Raw genomic sequence first — 22,788 nt, 5'->3', positions numbered from 1 at the left:
AGGATAACTATGTGGCCAGGGATGGGCTTCAACTTCTAAACTTTGCGTTATTAACATGTAATGTTCTGTTTTACAAGCTTGAACCACACCACCTAGTTTTGTGTTGCTTCATGGCTGCTAAACAAGTACTGAGCTACATCCTTAGCCCTGCTTAGAGCAACTCCTAATGTTTCTTGTACAGGAAAGTTAAAGTATGTAAAGATAATCTATACTAGTGCTCCCAAACTGGGCAAGGTAGAGGCAAGGAATCAGGAGTTCAGGACCATCCTCAGCTATGTGATGATCTCCAGGCCAGCCCGCTACATGAGACCTTATCTCAAACAAAACCAAAAACATAAATAAAATACAAATAGAAGTGAGTGGGTCTGAAGGTCCATTAAGAAGGGCCTGTCAGATAAGTAAGCCTGGTGTGATGGTTGCTTGATAATTTCTGTGAGTTGAGTGTGGTGGTGCAGATGTAATCCCAGTATTAGAGGTAGAAGCAGGAGGATCAGTAGTTCAAGGCGAGCCTCAGCTACTTGAGACCCTCTCTTAAGCAAAACAGACAGGGCTGGCAGAATGACTTAGCAGGTAAAGGTGCTTGCCACCAAGCCTGATGGCCTCAGTTTGACCAGTGGGATCCCTGGTAGGAGAGGCAGACTCGCCAGTGTCGTTCTCTGACCTCACACGCCCTATGGTGCACTCTCAGACTGCTCCCTCCCCAGCAATGCATGCGTGGTCTTTAAAACCTCAGAACGGTGTGAGGAATGAGTCATATGTCAGACATGTAGCAACAAGAATATTAGCAGGAAAAGAGAAAGTGCTGCAGTTCATAAAATGAAATGTCTGAACGCTGCCATTCAAGACTAGTTAGCATGGAAGGAAAATGAGAATAGATGGGTTAGATGACAGCTGTCCAGAGTGAATAGAGGGACTGCACCCCAAGCTGAAGTGACAGGAGAGAAAGCTTCTCACATTTGTTACTCATTTATTTTATATAAAATGAGATAGCTGCTTTTTGATAGACGTGGAAGAGGTAACTTGTAACAGGTGAAAGGAAATGTTATTTTATATGATGGCTCATAAAGTAAGATGTGTACAGTTCATTTCCCCAATAAACAATAGGAGATTGAGCATGCCTAACGTCAGAATGTCACACATTTCTGGATGATTATAGGAGATTAGAATGCTTTGTCACAGAGGACACCCAGGCCTGTGCAGCTGATCTGAGTTTGCAGGATTCTCAAACCATCCTTTGCCTGCCCCCGCCCAAGGCAGTGTGGAGGCAAGATAAACAATCATTTTGTTTTAGACAGCTTGATGCATTTTCTTATGGAAAAGACCTATCTTATTCTAATAGCCCTATTTCCATTTCCATTAGTGGTAAGAAAAGTTTTTAATGTATTTTGAGCTGGAGTTCTTTGAGAATACCAAACAATGAAGATGTGTGTTGTATCTTCATTCAGACTTCAAAGTGGATTCCTTTGAGAATCCAAAGCCAAGGAATATTAGTATAAAGCATGAACTCATTTTCAAAGTTTGTTTTCTTTTGAGGAAATACTTTGCCATTCTGTTTTTTTCCTCTGTGATCCAGAAACAAGAAACTGAAATTGGTTTATTTCCTCATGCATTCCTTCTTAGGTCACGGAGAGACTTTGATGTTTTAGACAAAAGAGCCTGCGTGCAGATGGCATGCAGTTATTAACATTAGTTAACTTCCCCTCTTTTTCTTTCTTCTTCCCTCTCCTCCTCCTCCTCCCCATCTCTAGCTTCTTCATTTGTGACATTAGGGAGAGATCCAGTTCCTTTGGTGCTCTGCCACCAAGGCATCTCCTGTAGTAATATGGGCGGCGGCGGGGCTATGTCCCCAAAACCCCAGCCGCCTGCCCGGCTAGCTTATGCCCCGAAATAATTACACGGACACTGTATTCTTTTAAACACTGCTTGGTCCTCTAGCTCTGGCCCTTACTGGCTAATTCTGATATACCGATCAACCCATCTCTAATAATCTGTGAGCACCGGTCTTACCGGGAAGATTCTAGCCTAAGTCCATCCTGGGTCGGAGCTTCATAGTGTGCGTCTGCCTGGAGCGGGTAGCATGGCGTCTCTCGGAGGCGTCTGCTCCGGAGAGGAGAGCTGTGGAGTCTGACCTCACTTCCTCTTCCTCCCAGCGTTCTGTTCTGTTTACTCCACCCACCTAAGGGTGGGTCTATCCAATGGGCCTAGCAGTTTCTTTATTGCTTAGCCAATGAAATCAACAGATTGATATGACACTCCCACATCAATCTCCAGTCCTTTAGTGTTTGTTTTTATTTTTCTGTATGCATTATTTTTTGTTTTCAAAAGGAAGGCAGTAGACTCTAGTTAGTGTCTGTTGTAAATTATGATTATTTTAAATATCTAGCCATAGGATTATTAGGTATTGTCTTAGGGTTTTTATTGCTGTGAAGAGACACCATGAGCACAGCAACTCTTACAAAGAAACCATTTAATTGAGGTGGCTCACTTACGGTTTCAGAGGTTCAGTCAGTTGTCATGGTGGGGAGCATGGCAGCACACAGGCAGACGTGGTGCTGGAGCTGAGAGTGCTACATCTTGACTCAGGGGCCACAGGAAGTCCACTGACTGTCACACTGAGTGAAGCTTGAGAAAAAGACCAAACTTCCTCCAAGGCCACACCTCCTAATGGTGCCACTCCTAATCCTCCATAATATTATGGGGCCAGATACATTCAGACTACCACTGGTATAGTTTACAATGCCTCTTTTTGTATTGGAGTTTGGTGACTTTCATAAGGTAGCTCATAGTTTTTAAGTTATTATTTTGCCAGATGTGATCACTCACCCATAATTTCAGCACTTGGGGGATCGAGGCAGGAGGATTGCCATGGGTGGAAACCAGCCTGTGTGGCAGCATGAGACCCTGGCTCAGAAAGAGCAACAATGAAAATTTTTTTCAAATACACAATAGTGTTTGGTGCAAAATGTAAAAAGTATAGAAATAAACCTGGTGTCAGTGGTGAACACCTTTAATCCCAGCATTTGGGAGACAGAGGCAGGCAAATCTGAGTTCAAGGCCAACCTGGTCTAAAGAACAAGTTATAGGACAACCAGAGTTACACAGAGAAACCCTGTCATGACCCTTCCCTCCCCCTCCCCCCAAAGAAAAGAGAAAGAAAAAAGTGCAGAAATACTAGAATCAAAGATAATAATTCTTCCCTCACCTGCCCTAATCACTAAGTTCCCTTAAGTGACTGTTACTAGTTTGTGTCTTTTTTCCCAGAGACCCTGTAAGTCATAGGTGTATGTGTGCATATGCACTGTGTGTTGACTTAAATTTTGGTAATTGGTGCATTAACAGTCTATTTCTTTTAATAGCAAGGGTGACTACAGTTTTTAGATTAGTCTTTGTTGAATTGTTTTTAGCATTTTGTAGCCACAAATAATTAAAAACCCAGAGATGGGTATTGTCATTCAACCTGAAGATCAGAAAAGCAAAGTAGCCAGCCACTAGAGAGCTCTTACCTCTATGAAATCTTCAGACTGAAAGAGAGCGAGTTCCTGCCTCATCCCGCCTTATATTCCTCTGTAGTACTGGGATTAAGGGCATGCACCACCACTGCTTGGTTTCTATGGCTGCCTAGTGTGGCTGCTGGGATTAAAGCTGTGTGCCACCATTGCCTGGCCTGTATGGCTGACTTGTGTGGCTGTTTGTGTTCTATCTTCAGGCAAGCCGTATTTATTAAAACACAGATGAAATATCACTACAGTATTTTTTGTTATAGTTAATTATGTGAATTTCTGAATACATATGTTTCCCACATGGTTATTTTCACATAACAACTTTTTCTCCTCCCACTTGTATGAAATTTACATACAGTAGCTTGGAAATTTCTAGCAGGAGTTGATGTCTTAGCATCGAGAGAAGGAAATAGCCACAACCATGTGTCTGCATTAACATTTTCAGTGGTTGAACATAAAATATAAGAATTCCAAGTTTTATGTTTTTCATGTTTTGATCTTTGCATTCAAGGTTTTGGTGCCTCTAGTTTTGCTACAACAAATGCTTTTGGAATTGTCACGACGCGGTCAAGAGCCCCTGAGCACACTGCTGCAGTTTGGCGTGACCTATCTGGAGGATCATGCAGCAGAGTTCATCGTGCAGCAAGGTGGCTGGGTATGAGCTTCTTAAAAAACGGTTTTTCTTTAATATAATTCAGACTTTTAAAAAGTTTTAGATATTTTTTATTTGCTGGGAAATCAACCTGGTGATGTTCACGGCAGGAAAGTCTCTACTGCCGAGTTACATCCCCAGCCCAGGCCATTCATGGGTTTGTTTTGCCCTGAACAGTGTAGGTTTTTGTTAGTTCCGGACGATGAGCAGTTAAGGCTGTTTGTACCATTTTAAGTTACCTGGATTTTACTTAAACTGATATGTGGTACTTTTAAATAGTTATTGGTCATGAAACATTTCATGCTAACAAAAAACATCAAAATAACTAAGAGGTGAGGAACAGTAAGATGTGTCTGTGGGAAGGATACAGTTAATGCTTTAGGGGACAGCGTGAGATTGCTAGGGACTGAAGTCAGACCACATGTGTTAGCAAGTTCTGTACCATTTAGCTATATCCCCAGCCCACACAGTTGCCATTTTTGAATTTCTTTATATTCTTCTTCTGGGTTTTGATATGTTTCTATTATCTGTTACTTCATAAGGCTAACAGATTTCCTGAACTTTTTTTAAGCTTTATATTTTTTGTTATTAAAGTTTTATTTATTTATTGTGTATATAGTGTTCTCTCTGCATGTTTGCCTGAATGCCAGAAGAGGGCATCAGATCTCACAATTGGTGGTTATGATGTCTTCATAGGCAGTTGTGAGCTGCCATGTGGTTGCTGGGAATTGGAATTCAGGAAGAGCAGTCAGAGCCTTCTCTCCAGCTCCATTTTTTTTCTGTTATTTTTAATTATGTGTATGTGTTTGTGTTTGTATGTAGGTATGCTCAGGAGTGCAGATGCCCACGGGGGCTAGAGGTGCTGGGTCCCTCTAGAGCTGGTGTTATAGGTAGTTGTGAGCCGTCTGATGTGCTGGGAATTGAACTGTGGTCCTCTGGAAGAGCGGTGCATGCTTTTACCCCTGGGCCATCTCTCCAGCCCAGATTTTCTGAATTTCTAAAATCATAGTTTCTATGCGTGTATATCCGTAGGCAGTAATGATCTTGCCTGACTTCTGTGTCTAGTATCACACGCTGTGTATTTTTCTGTGGCAGGCCTGTTTCACTCAGTGTTGTAGTCATTGTTTCTTAGCCTTCTTTTCATTATTATTTTGATAGTGGTTCTTTTTAACCAGGTTTCTTACTCCATAGTTTTAAAACATAGTTGGAGTTTCTTCAAAGCAAACGTTTACAGTCAAACGTAGTGACACAGCCTTTAGTCCCAGCACTTGGGAGGCAGAGGCAGGCGCATCTCTGTGAATTCAGGGCCAGCCTGGTCTACAGAGCGAGTTCCAGGACAAAGCTACACAAAGAAACTCTGTCTTGAAGAACCAAAAAAAAAATTCAGTTTCAGATTACACAGAAAAATTATTGTAAACTTTCATCAATGTCTGTCGTAGATTTTTCTGAATGATATTAATCTCTTATTTTTTCCCCTGATTTGAAGATTCTTGTTACAATTTTAAAGAGTAGCAGCCATGAAAAGGATTACTTATGTTTACTCTAGGATAAGGATTTTCTTGGAAGCATTTAGGGTAAGGGTTTCTTAGAACAGTTTTATGCTGTAAAAATTGATCTGAAGCCAAGTAGGTTGGTTGCAACTAAGTCAGCATAGTTCTGTAAATCTGGGAACTCTGTCTATTCAGGTATGGGTGTTTATTATGCTGGGTTCTGGGTTGATCCCCACGTCCTCTTCAGTGCTAGAGATGAAAGCTGGGGCCTCGCTACATGCTGCGCAAGAGCTCTTACCTCTCGGCTACAGTCCCATCCACAGCTGGCTTCTGAGATGTGTTCTTTTGGGTCTTGGCATCATCCTTTTGAACATTAATCCACTTCTCTAGAAGGGCTTTTCACACTCAGTCTTCTTAGTTAGTTAGCAGGGACTAAAGCAGCATTTGCGAGGGTCCTGTTTGAGCATTAGAAGAAGTCAGTTACCTGTTCGCATCTCATAAGCTGAATACCTGAGCGACGATGTATGTATGTCTGAGAGTGAATGATAAAGGTTTAGGGGTAAAGTTTAGAGGAGGTGCTTTTCTGGATGGATTTACCAGTGAGGATGGGCTTTGGAATTCTGTCCACTCATCCTCAGATGGAAAAATGAAACCCATAGGTGCTTAGGTCACCAGTCATGACACAAAAGGTAAAAATTTATACCAGATGCAGCAGTTACAAATAATTTGTAACTGATATGAGAAAAAAAATCCAAAAAACTTGAAACAAAATAAGCGGAATATTAGACATCTGGAAGCAAGCAGTATACAGTTTTAATTAATTTTATTTTTGTCACATGTAGCCAGCCTTGCCTTGAACTTACTGTGTAGCTGAACTCTTAAGCTGCCTTGAACTCCTGATTCTTCTTTTTCATCTTCCAAGTGCTAGAATTACAAGCCTACACCACCACACTTAGTTTATATAGCTCTGGGCATCAAATTCAGGGCTTCATTCATGGTAGGCAATCAGTCACTCAACTGAGCTGCATTCCCAACCCATAAAATGGTTCTTTTAATAATTGCTAGGTCAATTTTCTTCACCTAACTCCTAAGCAGGGTCATATTTTATTTTACATGAGTTTAAACATATTTCCTTTATGTCCTTATCTGGTTTCGTATATATGTATGCTTGAAGAAGCGTAACTTGTTTTCTCTACTTCTAGCCATAAACATAGACTTGAGGCCCTGTGATATAATGGACAGGTGTGAGGTAGACGTTGGACTGTAGCTGCTCAGTTATAGCGGGAGGTCCTTAGAGAGACAAGCTTAGGTGATGGGGATGGAACCACTTCAAACAAAAAGAATGACCACTGAAGTTCTTCCCAAGGGGGCCTGTCTACATAGACAGCTGCTCTGGGCTACCTGAGCTCAGCAAAGTAGAGTGAAATAAGATTTCTCTGTATAACAGTCCTGGCTGTCCTGGAACTCACTTTGTAGACCAGGCTCGCCTCGATCTCACAGAGATCCGCCTGCCTCTGCCTCCCAAGTGCTGGGATTAAAGGGGTGTGCCACTACTGTCCAGCTAAGAGGTCCTATCTTTTATTTGATTTGATTTTTGATTTTGAGTCAAGGTCTCTCTGTGTTCTGGCTGTCCTGGAACCCATCATGTAGACCAGGCTGGCTTCAAGCTCCAGAGGTCCTCCTGTGTCTCTGCCTTCTGAGTGCTGGCATCAAAGTTATGTGCCACTGTGCCCGGCTTGAGAGTTCATATCCTGAAATTCCTGGGCAGCAAGGTTTGGGAGTTCTAACACAATACTCACAGGAGGCTGTGGGTGTGGAGTTGTCAGGGCTTTATAGGCTCCTCATAGAGTACCTAGAACACAAGCAAGAAAAAATAGGGCTGTAAGATGATGGTTCTAGAGGGTCAGGATATAGTCCCTGGGTTCCATGCCTAGTGCTGCAAAAGAGAGAAAGAAGAAAATGCCCCTAAGAAGAGGGAGGACATCTTGGCTTACTTCATTTGATAGTATTGCTCCTTTAAATAATTTATGTTTGGTTTGAGAGTAAACACAGCTGAGCTCAGGAAGGATAGTGTGTCTTCTAAATATTGCATTGCCCTCTTGGCTTTTTCACTGGAGAGTCAGGTAATTAGCAGACTCCATTTGAACCGAGCCTCTATCTGATGGCTAGCTAATCCGTTAGAGGCAGGTTTTCTGCTCTGAGATATTGATGGACTGATTGTGAGAGGGGCTGTAATGGAGGCAGGGAGTTGAACTGAGTTCCCGAGAGAGTCGTGGTCTTTGTTAGACTGATAGCAGTGAGAGCTGCTACATTAGTTACGAGCTGACAAAGGATTCCAGACAGACACGACATTTTACTTTTATTTATCCACACTTTCCCTTTTTTTGGCGCCAGGCCTGAAACTCAGGACCTTTGTGAGCAGAAAAGCTCCACCACTGTTCTGGGTCCCACATCCCCAGCGCCCTCTCCATTGCTTTTTGGAGACAGGGTCTCAAAAGACAACTAGTTGTTCATCAACTCTTAGTCCTCCTGCCTTCGCCTGTGGCTGGGATGAGCTTTGCCACCACGCCATTTCCAGACTAGCTGGTAGGCTGATAGGAATCATTGTGTTAGAGAGAAAGCGCTTAGGGGCCTGCAAGATGTCTCAGCTGCCTAGGACACTCCATAAAGCCTGATGACTCGACTTCAGTCCCAGAGTGGGAGGAGAGAAGTAACTCCAGCACATTGTCCTCTGACCTCTGTGCATGTGCTGGGGTGTGCATACCCAATTAATAAATAAGTGTAAAAATTCTTAAGAAAATAGTGGTTACTTTTATTAGAATAATAGCAGAAAATGTTCAGAGAAAGAAAAACTTGCACTTAGATATATTATGATACATTTGGAAGCTGTTCCTGGTGTTTTACACCTTTAATCCCAACACAGAGACCGACCAGGCAGATCTCTGTGAGTTCAAGGCTAACCTGGTCTGCATAGCCAGTTCCTCCAGGCCTGCCAGGGCTACACTGTGAGATGGTCTCAAAGAAAAGAAAAATAGATACATTTAGGTGGGAGATGGTACAATTCCTATAAACCCAACACTCAGAAGTCTGAGGCAGGAGAATTTCAAGTTCAGGGTCATCCTGGACTATGTGTTCTAGGCCATTTCAGACTAAGTAGCAAATCTCTGTCTTAAACAAAACAGAAGCTAGATGGTGGTGGCAGCACACCTTTAATCCCAGCATATGGGAGGCAGAGACAGGTTGATCTCTGTGAGTTCAAGGCCAGCCTGGTCTACGAAGTGAGTTTCTGGACAGCCAGGGCTGTTACACAGAGTGATTCTGTCTTAAAAACAAAAAACCAAAACAGAGCCCAGTCTGAACTGATCACGTAGCTCTGCTGACAAACTGTCTCTGCCCACAATAGCAAGGATGTACTTGTTAGAAACATAGATCTCCTGAGGAGAGGTTTTGACTGAAATTGGTCAGGATGTTTGCTTCCTTCCTTTGTAATTTGGAGGATGTCTTATAGAGATGCTAATTCATGGCCTACCTGACTGCTAGCGTACAGGTAGATGCGGAGGTGACCAGAGCCCATGCACCTGGTTGCCTAGGAGACAGCCTAATGTGTTTTCCCTCTCAATTGATGTGATAATATATAAGGTGTTTGGAGAATAAACGAGGGATCTTTTTGGAGAGAGATCTTGCCCGTGAAGGATGACCGTGTAAGTTGTGTCTGATTATTCCTCGCGACTCCGTTCCAGCGAGTTAGGAAATCTGTGTTGGACCCACACGGGCTCTGACAGATTCTGTAGCTGTAGTTGGTTGTGAGCTGCCTTGTGGGTGCTGGGAATCAATCCCTGGTCCTCGGGAAGAGCAGTGAGCACTCTAACCACTGAGCTATCTTTCCATTCCCCTCAGCTGCACGCTCTTCACAGCTGGCCTGGGCTACCTGAGACCTTGTCTTAAAAGCAACAACAAAACAAAACAAAGGAGATACACACTTAGGAATACATTAAGATCCGTGTTGTGCTTAAGGCGCAGCAAGATGATAACATGAGAGAGGAAAGAGAAATGCGGTAGAATTGGGGCTTTCTCGCAGCGGTTGACCTCTGACTGCCGTAAATTCCATGAGTTCTGCCACTGGTGGTTGTTTTCTTGGTCGTAAAGGGCTTTTTGTGACATTCATTATTGATGAAGGCTGGGAATTGTTGCTTGGCTTTACATTACCATCATGCTAATGGAGGCATATTGAGTTTGAAAGAATTCCCACAGGAGTGGAGCTGGGGACGCCTGGGACCAGGATCCATATGAGGAATGGCAGTAAGGGGAGACTTGTCTCGAAGCTAAATAGTAACTCTTGGGCCTGGGGTGCGTGCAGCTCTGGCCGAGTGCATGTGTGCCTCTCTGAGTCCTGAGTTCCACACTCACCACAGCTAAAGAGCTCCATTTTAGCACTGCAGAAAGTTACCACAGTGCTTGGTTGTCCCTGGTTTCTTTAGGCTCAATCTAATTGTAAGCTAACTGGTTATTTGAATACCTGTATAGCTGTCTTATTTAAGAAGAAAAAAGGCCAGACCACTGCAGCCTGCTACAGACAATAGAAGTATTATGTCATCAATTTCAAAATATATATTATTGATTATTTTATGTGCATGGAGGTAAGGGACACCTCACAGGAATTAATTCTAGTCTGTCATGGCTGAACTTTCTATCCCTCGTGCAGAGTAAATTGTTTGCTCATCCCTGCCTGCCTTTTATAGTTCTGTGCTTTGGTTAGACTGCATCTTCTTGATGGCCTTTGCTGCCAGAGTTTCATGATTTTTCTGCCATCACCTTGCCTTTTCACACCCAGAAAAAATTCCCCTCTGAACTCTCACTAGCACTTGGTACATGACTGTGTTTCTGTATTTACTAAGTGACAGATTCCCAGAGTACACAATCTTGTTCTCATTTTTTTCTGTTTTGAGTTAATTGACTGTATGATGCACAGTGGAATTGCCAAAATTCTCCCTTTTAGCAAGGCAGTGGCGCATGCGTCTTTAATCCCAGCACTTGGGAGGCAGAGGCAGAGGCAGAGGCAGAGGCAGGTGAGTCTCGGAGTTCGAGGCCATCCTGGTCTACAGAATGAGTTTTATGACAGCCATGGCTACACAGAGAAACCCTGTCTTGAAAAGACAGAACAAAAGCTTTCCCTTTTAGCAAGGTATGGGTGCAGGTGTGTTACGCCAGCACTCAGGAGGCTGAAAGAAGCCACTAAGAAAGCTTTGACTGTGGGAGAAAGAAAAGGTGTGATCATAGTTCAGTGTACGGGAACTTTTTTTCAATTAAAAATTAAAACAAAAATGTGTTTTGGGTGGGGGAAGAAGCTGGGGTAGAAGTGCTCCTTTTTCAAAAAAGGAAAAAGAAAAAGAAAATCTCCTTTGCATTTGCGCTCAGATGAGTACATTTTGTTCAGAAGCTGTATAGGTGGGGAGTTTCTCTTGAAACTTGATGGTAGACAGTTATTTTTCCTAGGTTGACAGTTTTTAAAATTAATGAGTCTGCTTGTGGATTCTCCCTCTTCTTTTTTAGGGCACTGTCTTTAGTCTTGAGTCTGAGGAGGAAGAATACCCGGGAATCATTGCAGAAGATAGTAATGACATTTATATCCTGCCTAGTGACAACTCTGGACAGGTCAGTCCCCCGGAGTCCCCAACGGTGACCACATCTTGGCAGTCTGAGAGCCTACCTGTCTCGCTGTCTGCTAGCCAGAGTTGGCACACAGAAAGCCTCCCGGTCTCTCTCGGGCCTGAGTCCTGGCAGCAGATTGCCATGGACCCGGAAGAAGTGAAGAGCTTGGACAGTAGCGGGGCTGGGGAGAAGAGCGAGAACAACTCCTCTAACTCCGACATCGTGCACGTGGAGAAGGAGGAGGTGCCAGAGGAGGCGTTCCCGGAAGCTGCCGCTCCCTTGCTCCCACAGATCACCACCAAGGAAGCCTCCGAAATGAGAGTTGAGAAAGCCAGCCCCACTCCATCTGTGTTTGTGGAGTTTGGTGAGGAGGAGCTCGAAGCAGCAGCGGCAGCAAGACCTGCTGCCTTGGAGGGGGCGGAGTCGGCCGTCCAGCTGAGTGCAGAGGGGGCTGGGGGCAGGAAAGAGAGCCACACTGGGGAGGCCGTTGCTGCCGGGGTAGCCAAGAGTGCCGTGTCCATTGAGGGCAAGGCTGTACTGCTATTTGGAGGGGCTGCCGCAGTGGCCATCCTCGCTGTGGCAGTTGGAGTTGCATTGGCTCTAAGGAAGAAGTAACAGCTTTTCAGACGAGAAAGCAGACAAAAGGACCTGCGGCTTTAGTTGTATTCACTGGAACATAGACTGCCAACGGCTGGCTGGGCACTGGCAGGACACTGGGGGAGCTGGCTTGACACAGAGTGTTCACACTGGCCTGGTTGTCATCCTGAGGGCCTTGGTGCACACCATATTCGGCAGGGTAAGAGTGCAGTTCCCGTTTAGGACAGGCCTGAGCACCCTTACCTCTCAGTAATTCTCTGTAGGAGGCTGCCCTGTGCGCTTAATGATCGGAAACAGCCCTGGCTCCCATCTAGACGCCAGTGGCACCCCACTCTAGGAAGGACAGCCAAAAATGTCTCCTACATTGCCAAATGTCCACTGTGGGCAAAGTCATTCCCTGTTGAGGGCCACTGCTTTAAGGGATAGGGTTCAATTAAGAGAATGTGGGGGAGGAAGCTGCAGCTGGGGACAGCCAGCTGTTCATCCTGTTGCAGTTTCTCGTCTTTGCCGGTTTCCCATTCTGCAGCATGAGGTGCTCTTCCATTGCACCACCTCTCAGGTACTGCAGCACAGTGTGGCTCACCCTGCACCCTTCCCACCCAGCAAACCCCCGAAGCCTCCCTGGCTCCATCTTTCAAAGATGCTGCCGCTAGGAACTGCTTAAAAGATAAATACCCAGGCCAGGTGTGGTGGCACCATCTGTAATCCCAGTATATAGGAAGCAGAGGCAAGGAGATTTAGCACGAGTTCAAAGCTAGCCTGGTGTACATACTGAGTTTGAGACCAGCCAGGACTGCATGCTGAAACCTTGTTCCAAGAGATTAATGTGTTAGAGCTGTGTAGGAGACTTAAGGTGCCCTAGTCTGATTGCCAGTGCAGGTTACAGGCTGTGGTCATTGTTCTTAGAGGCAGGAAGGCAGTCTACACAGCCTGTCCAGGTCTGCTGGACCTCTTACACATGTGGCCAACCACCCCACGTGTCCATGACACCTGATGGCATTTGCATCATCTAGGACCCTGGGTTAGAGTTTCCCAGTACCTGACCTTGGTCTTTGGAACACCATCAGTTTCCCTGGGGGTCTCCTGCCATGTAGGAAGCAGTGTCATTGTTTGGCTGCAGAAAGTTGGAGCATAACCCTTATTCAATGTAAATCATTGAAATAAATGATAAAATTTTATCATTTACTATTAGGTATCACTTAGTGAAAAGTGGGACAGAAACTTGAATTTAAGACCAAGACTGCTGCTCAGGTGCTGTTTGGTCTTCAGAGTTCAAGAGGAGACCCCTTGGCCTGAACTCTGGTCAGCCCAACTCTGACAGACCAAGAGGCCCTATGCACTCACTCACCTGTACTTAGTGGGACTCAGCAGGGTCTTCTGTCATTTGGCTGACCCCATCCCTCAAGGAGGGGTGGAACCTGACCCTGTCATGCCTGGGGGCCACAGTGCCACCTGCAAGGCTCACGTGCTTGGTAAGAAGTCTTCTCAGATTTAACTTAGTCATGTAACATTACACTTCTTAGATTCTGAAATTTATAATAAAAATAATTTTAACTACTCTGATCACCAAGAGCTGATGTTTTAAATATGCTTGATTTTTAAAAATTATTTTGTAAAGAAAACTATCCCTTAAAAAGTACTTGAAAGAGCGGATCAGGAAGAGACGTGAGCATGTTTGTGTCCTGTCGCTGTGTCGCACTGTGATGCCCGTTGCTGTCCTGTGGTGTAAGGGCTCTAGTGTGACCAGCGATGGTGGGAGTATGTCCTGGTTCTCACAGCTCAGAGACTGGTGGGTTGCCTTACCTTGATTTTTATTTTTTTTTCAAGAGTTTTCTTCCAGCGTTAACCCTTTGGAACTTTGGGTTCTCACTGGTGTAGCCCATTTAAGGGCTCACTGCCACATTCAGGTGGGAGTGGCTAAGAAGTCTATTATAGGATGGCTGTATCTGCTCTCCACCAAGGCAGGGACAGGGAAGACGTGGTACTGTGCTAACTGCTTGTTGCTGTGTTTTACTACCCCATGAACACTAACCTGGTTTGCCCAACTATCTTTTTCTGGGTGATGGTAAGTAGGTGACTTCCCATTGGTTCTCTCTACACGGAATCTCATTCCTGGGAGATAGGCATGTTGTATTTCACTGCCCTCTGCTTGGCAATGGGACAGAGTAGCCACCACAAGTGTTCCTGTACTTCCTAGGTTTGCCGTTGCTCTAAATCGATAAAAATAAATAGGCAGTCTACCCATGTAGCCTAGGCTGGTCTTGAACTTGTAGTCCAGCCTCAGGACTGAGATTATAAGCATGTGTCACCACACCTGGTCTTTCTGTCACATTAAAATTAGTTCTCAAGTCCTTCTGGGGACTGACAGGAGGCTGTTCTTGCCCCTGGACTAAAGATTCAGCGCGCATTCAGCCTGACTGGGGCGCACAGCATCAGAATCGAGTCACCGAGCTCTGCTGTTGCTCGTGAACCAGAGTTTTACTAGTTCTGGAGATTGTCGCCTGTGTGTGCACCTCAGCCCTTCCTAGAATTCTTTTTAACTGCTCCATTCTGCGAAACGATTGGTGCTCACTTAGCCAAAATCAGTGAGGTTTTCCTGACAGACACACCAGGACTAAAGAATACCAACTTAATCTTCTGTACTGACGTGGCAAATCTGAGTCGAGTGCCTTAGCAGGAGGGCCTTGCATGATCATCACTGCCTCTAGAAGGTGGTCTAGATCAGCGGTTCTCAACCAGTGGGCCGAGACCCCTTGGGGAAGGGTGTTTATCAGCTGTCCTGCATACCAGGGGTTTACAATTCCTCTCAGTAGTAAAATTAGTTATGAAGTAGCAGCAGAATAATTTTATGGTTGGAGGTCTCCTCGCCACAATACGGAGTGTCACGGCAGTGGGAAGGTTGAGAATCACTGCTCTAGAAAAACATGCCTGTTTGTTTGGGTTCACATGTACCTCACCCAGAGCATCCCCGGCCCCTCCTGCCTGTGTCCAGTCCCTTCAGGTATCATTTGTCCCAGGGAGAGTGAGGTTCTCTGAGCCTGGTTCTTGGAACCACAGCTGCCACTGCTTGTCTTGGCCTCTGTGCTAAGTTCCCCAGTCAGAGAACACAGTGTCTGCACTGCCTTTTGCTCTGAAGGGGAGATGTGGGCATTGAGCTTTTAAGAGCTACTTATAGAAACTACGCTTTATAGCTAAGAAAAAGTCCTTTCCTTACTCTTATTTTAGGTCTTCATGAGCTCTCTGCTCACTAGTATGATCAGCCTTGGTCTGTCTGTCTGTCTCTGTCACACACACACACACACACACACACACACACACACACACACACACACACGACCTTAGCAACAGGACAGCACTAAGAACCCTCATTTGTGAGATGGCCATGGCCTGCCGTGGTAGTGTACCTTCTGAGTGAGCTTTGTGGGGGTCGTTGCCCCTTTTACTGATACTGATTGAGCACTTAATACACACCAGAGGCTAGGGGACTTTCACTCCGTCAGGTCCTGGGAGCTGCTCACTCTAGACTTCCCATGTTAATGAGTAGGAACCCACCCAGAACTCACGGTTCATGTGGCCTAGCTTATCAGAGGCAAGGCAGCGAGTGAAAAGTCCTGACTCCAGGCCCAGTGCAGCGTCCCTTTAGCCACTGGGTGAGCGCCCCAGGATCATCCTGTGGCGGGTCTTGATGTTCAGTAGCCGTATTTAATGTGTGTTTCCATAAACAAAGCTGGACTGTCGGACACAGCTGTCATCCCAGGCATGCAGTGTGACAGATGAAGGCAGCCACTTGACACCTCTCTCCCCTTGGCAGTTTTTTTGATCCCTCTGGTCCTTTCCCCTGTGGTGACCATCAGTCCAGGGTGGGCATATTGAGGGATATGGGGACACCTAGAGGATTCTGACACTCAGACTCAGGAATGACCGGACAGTCTTGCATCTTGCTCACCTGACAAGAGTGCTTCCCAGTGAGACCCTGCCTCTGCCGCGTCCATCAGAACCGACTCTGGTTCTACAGCCGCAGAGCTGGAAGCTGTTGTTAAAAGATGAACACGCTGCCGTCTTCACACAGCCCTCCACCGAGCCCCAGCTTGGCTCGCCCCACTTTGCCCTTCCCACACTCATGTTTACACGAGGCCCCAGCCCCTCAGCTGCTTCAGTGTCGCTCAGGGCAGAACTGTCTCAGGGACACTTTGCCGGGCCACGGCCCAAGTCGGAGCAGCCAGCTCGGGATCCTCCCGTTTTCTCCTCTAAGAGGGTGTCAGACCTGCTTCTGGATGTATCCCTCCAGCAAACACTTTGACATGAAACGCTAGTCATTTGTCTATATATGTGTGTGGATGCATGTCACAGTTCTCTCCTTTCACCATGGGGGTCCCCACATTTGGTGGAAGGCACCTTTACCCATGGCTATCTTGCCAGGACCACGTTTGGTCATTTTGAGATGACAGGTTTGTGGAGGCCTTTCCCAGGATGTGAGCTACACCTTCCCTTAGTGAGGTCTGGTACCGTGTACATGGACCATTTGTTGGCCAGCACAAAAGAAAAGAAACATTTTCCCCCTGAACCTGTATTTCCCCCGCTCTTGTAATCTGTCTTTCTTCCCTCATATTAAAAGTGCCTCTTTCTCCTAACCCCTTGATTGAGCTCAGTTTGTTACTGACTCTAGTTCTTGGCGCCCCGCCCCCCAACACAAAGTACCGGAATGGTAATTATTAACACAGCAGAGTCAGGCAGACATAGCTTGTTACGTCTGTCCAGTGTGGATGAAGTCCTGGGTTCCATTCCAGCACCGCATGAACTGGGCATGGAACACATACCTGTAATCCCAGCACTCAGGGGAAGGAAGACAGTATTCAAGGCCATACGTGGCTAAGAGTTAAAGTTCAGCCTTTAATACATGGGATCCTATCTTTTAAAAAAAAATTAGTATTGGGTTGTGGTGGTGGTGCATGCCTTTAATTCCAGTACTTGGGAGGCAGAGGCAGGTGGACCTCTGAGTTCGAGGCCAGCCTGGTCTACAGAATTAGTTCAGGACAGACAGGGCTGTTATACAGAGGAACCCTGTCTCAGAAAACAACAACAACAAAAAAACAAAAATAAAGATTAGGATAAGCATTTGATTCAGGTAGCATCATTTCCAGTGTGCTTGTCAGCTCTGACTCGCTCAATTCATTACTGCGAATTGTCTTGGCTCCTTTCCCATGCTGTTGTCTGCTTTGTGCCCAAGCTTCTTTCTCTATCAGGAAGTGACAAAATTCAAGTCTACAAACTGTGCTTCCAGACAGTAGCAACTTCTTGGGGGAAACTCCCTGGAGGTGACAATAAAATGAGCTTTTCTGATAACTGGTGACTCATGGTTTTGTCCACTACTGTTGGCCTAGGGGGATTACTTCAAGTAATGTTTTGTAGTCTCTTAAAGTGCACGCATTCTTGGTTTGCCTTAGTCACGATCCTGCCATTCAAAACCACACCTGAGTTCCCAGTAGCCACAGCCAGTGAAGTCACTGTGATCCCAAACACCTGTGTTTATGCTGGGTCCTGAAGGTCATTGGGAATGCTGTGACCTCTGATGCACTAGATCACCTAGGAGATGTTGCTAAGCATCATCCTTTAGAGAAGAAAGCCTTTTATTTTGAAGAAACAAATTTCTATCACTCATATCAATTCACATACTTTTAGAACAGAATGGAAAATATTCTCTGAATTAACATCATCTCTCAGTTATACCCACACAAGGATCATGTTACTAAAGAAAAATTCCGCCAATTTCCATGATACACCAGGCCGTCATGGCTGCAATGAATTGAAGATTGGAACTCTTAACAGGTAGTGGTGGCTCATGCCTGCAATTCCAGCATTAGGCAAGTTAACAGGAGAATCACCTGTGTTTGAGGATACACAGTAAGACCTTATCTCTGAAATACAAAAGAGGGGACATTTGGCTTTGACACATGGAATCTTTCCAAAATGTTGGCCCGCTGAGAACGAATGGCAATTTTGCTTTACAACCGAGAATGTCTATCAGATGTGACTGGAAATCACCTCTGCCAACTTGATCAAGATGGTAGCCAATGCACAGGAGGCTACTGTTTGGATTACTGGCTGCTGTTTTAGATCTCTCCTGTTATTTCCGGTTGACTCTGGTATTTCATTTTCTTGTGTAAATGTGTTTCCTAGCAAACCTGATTGTAGTGACTGAGTTTGTGTGCACAACTCAAGTTTGTTCCCACTGGGATAGAAATCTTTAGAAAAACAGTCCCTTGAAACAGCTAAACCCTTGCATATGGGTGGGGCGGGGAGGGGTAGTTTGAGAATAGAGTCACAGACTCAAACCTTATTGCCATTCAGCTTTTACAAAGGAAGGCTGTGGCCGTCCGTGCACTGGGTGGAGTTCTCACTCCAGGGCCAGGGCACCCCTGCTAGCACTGTCCCGAAACAGAAGCCCATCTGCAGGGCGAAGACAGCGACCCAGGCTGGCCTCTCATGAATAGTAACTTCACAGTATAAGTAAGTCTTTCTGCCTTACAACCTGCTTTTGAGTTTAATTTTCAAGTGGGAACCCGTACAGCTGATTAGACGAAAGAAACATGAAGCGGATGCAGGAGCTGGCGCAAGCCCTTCAGATACGCGCACTGGCATCTTCATTAGACTAGCTCAATGGAGGAACTGAGTTACCAGCCCTGTCCTGAGAATAGGGAGGCAGCTATTATCTGGAACCTGTCTTCTCTCCAGCGTGTGTTTCCACGGCCAAGTTTCCTCTGGAGTCAGCTTCATTGGTTCGCCATCGTGGGTGTCAGCCAGCCACGCTTCTGCAGGCCCCTCAGTCCATCTCCTAAGGAGAGAGCAGCAGCAGTTAGACTCAGGACTCGGTGCCCTAGAACACGAGCACCAGACTCTAGCTGTGTGTGGCTCAGCAAACCGCTGGCCTCACAGCAGAGACCTGGGCTCCATCCCCGGCACCACTGACCACATGTGGTGCGCTGTAGTCCCAGCATTCAGGAAGCTGAGGTAGCAAGAGCACCTTGTATTCCGAGTCATCTTCGGATAGAGGTGGATTCTGTCCTCCCCCCCAATAAATAAACAACCCCCTCCCTTCGGCTTCACTGAGACCCTACCTCAAAAAGAGGTAGAGCAAGACAAAAGGAGACACCTGAAAACGACCTCTGGCTTCAACAGGCACCCACACGCAAGCTCACGCTCATGCGCACACCACGTACATACTTAAGCTCAGGTTTGTGACAATAAAGAGCAGCCCAAGGGAGCTGGAGCCCTTGGCCATCTTCCCTCTCACTCTGTCTCCCCACCGTGTTTGCGTCCCGCCAGTAGTGTGAACCAGCCTTTGCCTCTCATCCCAACAGCCTGCAGTGTGTGTGTGGGGAGGGTGAGAAGGACTTCAGCAGGGACTCTGGCTCTGCTGGATTCCCAACAGTCAAGAGAAGAGGGTGAGCAAGCAGGGAGGGACCACGGGACTCCACAAAAAGCCAGGGGCTGGTGCCACCAGTCCTTACATTTCTAAGCAAGTTCCTCACATAGGTGAATAAATTCTGGTTAATAAAGGTCACTGTCGTGCGGAAGACATCATGGAGTAAGGATGGTGCATGCTTGGCCACATTTCTGGCCAACAGCAAGGTCATTATCAGCATGGCCTTTTCATTCTCCATGTCTCTAGGGAAAGCCGTCTTCATCTCATCCAGGGCTCTGGCCAGGCAGTTCCGTCTGTCCTGCACGTGAAAGAAGACAGTTGACAGATGTTCTTCCCTCAGAGGGAACAGACCAGGCAGTGGGAGACAAGCCTTTCAGAGGGCAGCTCTGGTGAAACAGCTAAGAGCACGGAGCAGAGGGAAGTCAGTCCCCACAGCCGTGGAGAGTGGTATGCGGCAGGCACTTGCCCCGCGTGTTTACCGAGCAGCCTGTGCACACGACAGAGGCGCTTCCTGCAGTCAGTTCTTACAGAACTGCTGTTCAGGAGGCTGCCTGAGGCTCACCTTACTGCTGTCGGCTTTAGGGGCTACGTGTTGTCTTTCCTTCAAGTGGGAAAGGCAGACAACAGACCATGAGACCTGAAGAAATGCTCAGAGGTAAAGGAGCATATACTGCTCTTCTAGAGGCCCAGTTCAGTTCCCAGCACCCATATGCAACGCTGGCCTGCAACTCCAGCTCGAGGACCGATACCTCTGTGCACACCTGCAAGCGTGTGCATGTACTCACACACAAGGCTCACACAAGCGTGTGCGCGTACTCAAAAGGCTCACGCAAGCAAGCGTGTGCACGTACTCACACACAATGCTCACGCAAACGTGCGTGTACTCACAAGACTCACGCAAGCGTGTGCACGTAATCACACACAAGGCTCATGCAGACACAGAATTAACTTCCATTTTTGTTTTAAAGGTAGCCAGGAGGTGGTGGCACACATCTTTAACCCTAGCACTCGGGAGACAGAGGCAGTTCAAAGAGGCCAGCATGGTCTACAGAGTGAGTTCCAGGATAGCCAGGGCTACCACAGATAAACCGTGTCTTCAAAAAACAAAACAAAACCAAAAAAGCAGCGTGGAGCTGGGCGATGGTGGTGCACGCCTTTAATCCCAGCACTCGGGAGGCAGAGGCAGGCGGATCTCTGTGAGTTCGAGGCCAGCCTGGTCTACAAGAGCTAGTGCCAGGACAGGCTCCAAAACCTGTCTCAAAAATAAATTAAAAAAAAAAAAAGCAGCGTGGGGCAGAGATCTTCAAGTTACCCTTGGAGTCCCAAGGCTGTTCACAGATGTGCTGTGTTGGGTGACAGCCGCCGGAGAGTCCCAAGGCTGTTCACAGATGTCTATGTTGGGTGACAGCCGCCGGAGAGTGAGGGCAGTAGAGCCCAAGGCTGTTCACAGATGTCTATTTTGGGTGACAGCCGCCGGAGAGTGAGGGCAGTAGAGCCCAAGGCTGTTCACAGATGTGCTGTGTTGGGTGACAGCCGCCGGGGAGTGAGGGCAGTAGAGCCCAAGGCTGTTCACAGATGTCTATGTTGGGTGACAGCCGCCGGAGAGTGAGGGCAGTAGAGGACGTGCTATCACAAAGGCAGGCTGCTTAGAGCACAACAAACGCAGACGGGGAGGGCACCCATGATTTCAGCTGGAACAGAAGTCCCCTCCTCCATCCCTTCCAGAGGCGGGTATTCCAGTCCCGGGGTTTGGTATTCTCTCTCTTCTTTGGGAAGGACAGTGCCGAGGATCCAGCTTTGGGTCCTTCACAGTACTGAGCAAGAGTAGAAATCTTGTCCGTTTCTGTGTGCTAATCAGAACCACAGAGCCAAGCAGAGGAGCAGGCTGTACTGCCACCCTAGGGACAACGACATCAAGGTCTCCACTGGCGTCTTCATCTGACTCTCCAAAGCGAAGACCGAGTAGGGACCGGGCATCTTGACCCTCTTTCTGGAGGCTTCCCCCTAAGTTCTGGACTCTGACGGATGAGCTTCTAAATCTAAACTGACTGATCCTTAGAGACCATGCTGATGGCAGTCAGGGGCAGGACTCACTTCCTCAGAGACTGGCTCTGCACAGGTGTCTTGCACTCCCCAGTGCCCTAGAAGAGCTGGGGGCCAGGCTCACACACGTACCTCTTCTGACAGTGCCCTAGAAGAGCTGGGGGCCAGGCTCACACACGTACCTCCTCTGACAGTGCCCTAGAAGAGCTGGGGGCCAGGCTCACACACGTACCTCCTCTGACAGTGCTCTAGAAGAGCTGGGGGCCAGGCTCACACACGTACCTCCTCTGACAGGCTGGCGTTCATGAACTGCTCTGCCAGCTGCCTCACCAGTGTGGGCTGGATTCTGTGGTCCATCTCATCGCCGACCTGGGCAAGACGTCGGGCAATGTTCTGAATGGCTGACTCCTGACTTTCAGAATCTGAACATTCAGGCAGCAAACACAAACAAGACTCAGTAATGGTCCTGTCAACAGCTTCATGCCACTTCCTACCTCCACATGTGCCCTAGTGGGGACCAGAGATGAGCCTGGGACCAGCCTGGCACTAGGGAAGGGGCTCTGTAGTTAGTGGTGTCTGAGCCCCGACTCTGCTGCACGCTGCCCAGAGACCAAGCATCCTCCAGACCTCCTCACAGAGCAGGCATGTCGTTTCCCAGTCCTCTCATGTAAACGCCCACACACTGTCTACTGGGACTGTCCTGCCCTGCCTCCTCAAGTGCCCCTTCTGCAGCTTCCCGATGCTGCCCTGCCTCTCCACTGCCCAGTCCTATTGTGCGGTCTCTGCCCAGGCTGCTCCCTTTTTCACTATGTACTTCTTTCTAGTTTTGTCATCTGACACAACTGCTTATATATAAGCTTCTGAAAAACTACAATTGTGTTCAGATTAATTTATTTGTGTATGAGGGTTTTGCCTGAATGTATGTCTGTGTACCACTTATATGCCTGGTATCCATGGAGGTTAGACGAGTGATGTGGGATGCCCCTCTGGATGCTGTGAATATGTTTTAATTACCATTGGTTAATAAAGAAGCTGTTTCGGCCAAGGGCTTAGCAAAATAAAGCCAGGCAGGAAATCCAAACAGAGGTGAATAGAGAGAGTAGGCGGAGTCAGACGCCACGTAGCTGCTGAAGGAGACAGACACTGGAACCTTACCAGTAGGCCATAGCCTCGTGGTAATACATTGATTATAACAGGTTAATTTAAGACATAAGAGTTAGTAAGAAGCCTGAGCTAATAGGCCAAACACTGTTGTAATTAATATAGTTTCTGTATGAGTCTCAGTGGCCAGGAAATGAATAAGCGGTCTCTGTTTACAGATGAGGGCATTGGATCCCCTGGAACTAGAGTTGTGAGGTACCATGTGCCGGAAGGAACTGAACCTGGGTCCTCTGCAAGAGTAACAAGTGCTTTACTTATTGATTTATTTTTTAG

The 22,788-nt window shown here is 46.8% G+C and overlaps 2 protein-coding genes across 3 annotated transcripts in view; one reads left to right on the top strand and one right to left on the bottom strand.

Moving 5' to 3' along the window:
* The window catches only part of Bcl2l13 (BCL2 like 13), a 50,257-nt gene extending 33,272 nt beyond the window's left edge, over positions 1–16,985 (top strand). The window contains exons 6-7 of the mRNA XM_075982930.1: positions 4,012–4,155; positions 11,193–16,985. Of these exons, the coding sequence (XP_075839045.1) occupies positions 4,012–4,155; positions 11,193–11,906 (858 nt within the window). The 3' untranslated portion in view covers positions 11,907–16,985. The remainder of the gene's footprint in view (positions 1–4,011; positions 4,156–11,192) is intronic.
* Positions 16,759–22,788, bottom strand: part of Bid (BH3 interacting domain death agonist) — a 28,403-nt gene continuing 22,373 nt past the window's right edge. The window contains exons 4-6 of one of the 2 annotated variants that reach the window (XM_075982931.1): positions 21,637–21,776; positions 19,397–19,609; positions 16,759–18,720 (exon numbers count right to left, since the gene is read on the bottom strand). In XM_075982931.1, the coding sequence (XP_075839046.1) occupies positions 18,709–18,720; positions 19,397–19,609; positions 21,637–21,776 (365 nt within the window). In that variant the 3' untranslated portion in view covers positions 16,759–18,708. The remainder of the gene's footprint in view (positions 18,721–19,396; positions 19,610–21,636; positions 21,777–22,788) is intronic. The other variant, XM_075982933.1, reaches the window with a different exon arrangement.

The sequence above is a fragment of the Microtus pennsylvanicus genome, chromosome 8 (genome assembly GCF_037038515.1).
Source record: "Microtus pennsylvanicus isolate mMicPen1 chromosome 8, mMicPen1.hap1, whole genome shotgun sequence".
Taxonomy (NCBI): domain Eukaryota; kingdom Metazoa; phylum Chordata; class Mammalia; order Rodentia; family Cricetidae; genus Microtus; species Microtus pennsylvanicus.
This window is presented reverse-complemented; position numbering and strand designations above follow the sequence as displayed.